General features: G+C 43.1%; 1 protein-coding gene across 1 annotated transcript; it reads right to left on the bottom strand.

The window, feature by feature from the left end:
- Window positions 1-7: 7 nt before the first annotated feature.
- LOC128276176 (nuclear envelope integral membrane protein) lies at window positions 8-1,240 on the bottom strand (the record flags this gene model as incomplete). Its single annotated transcript, XM_053014643.1, has 2 exons — window positions 1,009-1,240; window positions 8-942 (listed from the first exon to the last, which is right to left on the bottom strand). Coding segments are annotated over exons 1-2 (1,023 nt in total), but the record flags the coding sequence as incomplete, so codon positions are not given.
- Between the last annotated feature and the right edge of the window lie 2,888 nt (window positions 1,241-4,128).

Consider the following 4,128-nt stretch of genomic DNA (forward strand, 5'->3'; position numbering starts at 1 on the left):
CGAGTGCTTTGGTCGTCTCAACGATGCCCTGCTGCTCAAACTCTTCCGTCGTCAGCAACCGACGGGAGCTCGGAAACAAGCGATAGTATTTGTTCACTAACCACCGGCACAAAGCGATCGGCACGAATAGGAAATAACTGGATGCAACCAACGTCACTATCAAGGCGGACATCGGACGCTGGTGGGTCGAGAAGAATATCAATGCCAGCGCCATCAGCTGTAGTGCCCACTGGATGATTTGCTTGCTGCGCTGGTCGCGCGGTGGTCCCATTCGATAGCAAAGCAAAAAACTTATCGAGCCCACGATGAAGAGGTACCAGAACACGTAGTGCCGATAGAGCACGACAATCAATCTCACGTTCTCGTACAGCATTTGCAAACCGCAAATTCCTAACGTCCAGCCACCGAGCATTACGCCGTACATTACAGGCCGATACGGTATCAGTTTGCTGAAGAAGTACACGATGATCAGTGCCGACGAAGCAACGCCGATCAGAATGCCGCCAAAGTAGTAAAACAGTGGGTTCTTGCTCAACGACTTGGCACTGAAGAAGCTGATCAGGCCGAACAGCAGCATTCCGACGCGCCACACGTCGAATCGGTTCAGCAGAAGCGTCACATCGTAAGTTCCCGACGAAACAATCCCGATGCAGCTTTGGTTGAAGGGATCTAGCTCGACGAGGCGCCGTTTTTTCGACGCAAACAGATTGAAGCTGAACAAGCTCTGGTCATCCTGCCAGTGGCTTTCTACTTCTGCCGGTGTGCTTCCTGCGTACTGGTTGAAGTCTTCGTGGTCACAATCGAGTTTTAGGGTAGCCGTAAGAAAGGTGTTCAGCACAGCCGGCGCTTGTCCGCGGTGACAATACACCACAAGGCCGGGACGATAAACGCTCCATTCTTGTGGCGTGTAGCGGACCACCCGATCCGGTTCCAGAAATTTTACTGAAGCGAAACAAAGCCGTAGTTTGGATTAGATGTCCAAAGGAAATACAGAAGTGCCGTTCTTACTTTTATTATTGTTGGTACCCTGGCTAAGGGCAATGTCTATCGTACAAATGAGTACGAAAATGAGAACTAAAACATTAACTGTTCCCATGACGAAGGAATTTGCTATTGATGCGTTTCACTGCTGGCCAAGGATAGAACTTTGGCGGGTAACTAATATCTATTGAACACAGACACAGAACTTCGTAAACTTCATAAAGGTGTAAAGTAGCACCATATTTTACAATTGGGGTAAAAGAATTCAAGAGCAACGCGCTTCTTAAAGACTAGCAAAACGAGGTAAACATTAATTTTCGGCGAGTGATGCTAACAGCCGGCGGATTGACAGTTGCAAGCTTGTAGAGATCCTGTATGAGACGCGCAGTAGAATTCACCACTATTTAACATTTTGTTCTAAGCTTTTCCATTGCTGTAGCCGTAACGTAACTATGTTAGAAATATAAATAAACATTTGCTGTTCGTCAGTATTTATTCATAAATAAATAAAAAAAATTTCGGTGTTTAATAATCCCTTTGATTTTCATTGAACTTTAACAAAGAAAAATATATAAACTTAATTCTTTTTCATAAAACCTAATTTCATCCGCTCATCTTTAGTACATGACCTCTGTTCGGATTCGGAGGTTTTCGCTGAAGGTGGTGAGTTTTGGTGAATATATTCAAATACAGGGTGTCAAGCAAACCGTTATTTATATTAAGTAATCGTTTTAAAAGCCCAAAATGCTGCAGCTGTTATTTTTACTGTAGAGCGGATAAATCTTCTTCTTCATTCCAAAAGTTGTATGCCATACAATAATGTTATCATTATTGGTCTTGTCATTATGATTTTCGTTACTATTACTATTGTACCATTAAGAAGCTATACAGTGGAGCTTTCCCGGTACCCACTTTGAACTTTCCATCCTTAGCAACGCAACGAACAACAGATCGTTCTGTGTGGAGTGGTTTGCAGCGTGTGGCTCCTTTTTTCGCTTTGCCTTTGATTCCAACAAAACCAGTTTTAGCCCCATTCCCGCGATCACGTCATGTTGCACTATGGTTAAATGGCGGACATAAAGAAACTTTAACAAGTTACTATTTTTGTAAAAGATTTCTTTATCATGGAGGAAAACATTAACGACGATATCGCGATTGATCATGTATTTAATCAAGTAGATAATATCGCTTTAAGTTTGGATGAAAAAAGGCTAATAAGTATTCTATCAAACGTTGCAATAATAGTTCAGGGGTAATAATTTGGATGGAAAAAATAACTAGTTTAAAACTTCCCACAAACGCAATGGGTTAAGCCCATCGATCATTTCATACCCTTGTTTAAATTCATAAGGCATTAGATTAAAACATTTTTAATATGTGCACCTATCCTATACAAATTCCCCACAGTGCGTTGGTTTCGGCCGCGAATAAAACACGCGACTAGCAGCACGATGAACGTGAGTGTGGCTTAAGCCGAATGAACGCTGAGTGGCCCGCTTAAGCGGGGTTACTACTATTACTATATCACTATCACATCGTTCAATAAGTCCCGAGACTAACATAGAAATGGCGCTAGTAATGCCATTCATATACCAGGGTTCCGAAGTACCAACCTTCAGATAAAATGTGTTCAAATTTAATGTAATTCGAAGCATAACCAAGAAAGCTATAGTGGTTAAAGTGACGCTACTTTTGCAATCCTGAAAAAATGGACCAAAGCGAGTTTCGTGTGTTGATAAAACATTGTTTTCTAATGAGAAAAAACACTGTTCAAGCTCAGCAATGGCTTGAAAAAAAGGTTATCCGGACTCTACTCCGTCGAAACCAATCATTTGTCGGTGGTATGCTGACTTCTACGCGGTCGTGCTGATACAAATGCTTCTAAATGCTGCTTTATGCTTCCAACTACTTCCTCATCCTCCGTACTCGCCGGATCTGGCCCCCAGCGACTGCTGGTTCTTTACGGATCTCGAAAAGATGCTCCAGGGAAAAAGATATGGCTCGAATGAGGAGGTGATCGCTGCTACTGAGGGTCATTTTGAGTCAAAAGACAAACCGTTCTACAAACATGTAATTGAAAAGTTAGAGTAGTGTGGAATGATTGTATTACACTTGAAGGAGATTATGTTAATGAATAATAAAGAAGTTGTTTTCATAGTTAGTCCCGGGACTTTTTGAACGATGTGTTATATTTACTCTACGGCTGTGTGTGAGAGAAGGCTCACAAAGGTTAGATATTCGAACATTTTCGAACCTTACGAGTCAGGTTCGAAAATAGTGAGACTCAGAAATTCAGAGTTGGACTGAGTTGAATTACGAAAAATCCGTCGTCGGAGTTGGACGTGTGTGAACCGCTCGCGGTGGTGGCTTCGACGTGATCGGTGACCGGTGTGGTTCGAGATCGCCTTTAAATTCGGATTTTAAAGTCGGATCTTCTGATCACTCGCGAGGGTGGCTCGCGGTTTCAGTGTAACGCTGTGCTCATCCATCAAAGTCAAAGTTATAAAAACCAGTAAAGTGAACCAGAAGCGACAATTGGCTCAGCCTGGCATGTGTGTGCGAGAGCGCAGCGCCGGAGAATAAAAGGGTTACCGAAACAAAAACCGTGCGTTCCGTCCGAAGGATAGAGAGAGAAGGTGCGTTTGCAGTCCCGGGGGTCCACTGTTGCCGGTAGTGAGAATCTGTGCGAAAGGGCCACGCAGTAGCGGATTCGGTTTTTGGGATAATCCCACACACTTTTCTGGATCGCTTTGGAGTTATTTCGCAGCGTCGGTCGTCGAGTGGAAAAGTACAAATAATAACCCGGTGCTGAAGTCTGCGAATCTATAAAATTATCGCTACGTGTAACATGGTGCGATAGGTAGGGAGCTTTTAAAAGCAGTGCCTCGACGTGTTGTAACGTGTTTTAAGCGCATTGCATCAGAAAGCTAAAATATTCGGCCACCCGGGTAAAGTTAAAGATTGCTAAAATTTGTGAAGTGTGCAAATGTATGCGCATTGATCGGTGTAAAACTAAGCAAAAACGGGTGTGGTAAAAATTTATTGAAGAAATTCGAAGAAACTCGGTGCAAACAGATTGCACAAATAAGTAAGCGTCATCGGAAGAGCCCACCGGAGAAGAAACAACACACCTTTGGTAGGTATCGT

This window comes from Anopheles cruzii, unplaced genomic scaffold, assembly GCF_943734635.1.
Source record: "Anopheles cruzii unplaced genomic scaffold, idAnoCruzAS_RS32_06 scaffold00690_ctg1, whole genome shotgun sequence".
NCBI classification, from domain to species: domain Eukaryota; kingdom Metazoa; phylum Arthropoda; class Insecta; order Diptera; family Culicidae; genus Anopheles; species Anopheles cruzii.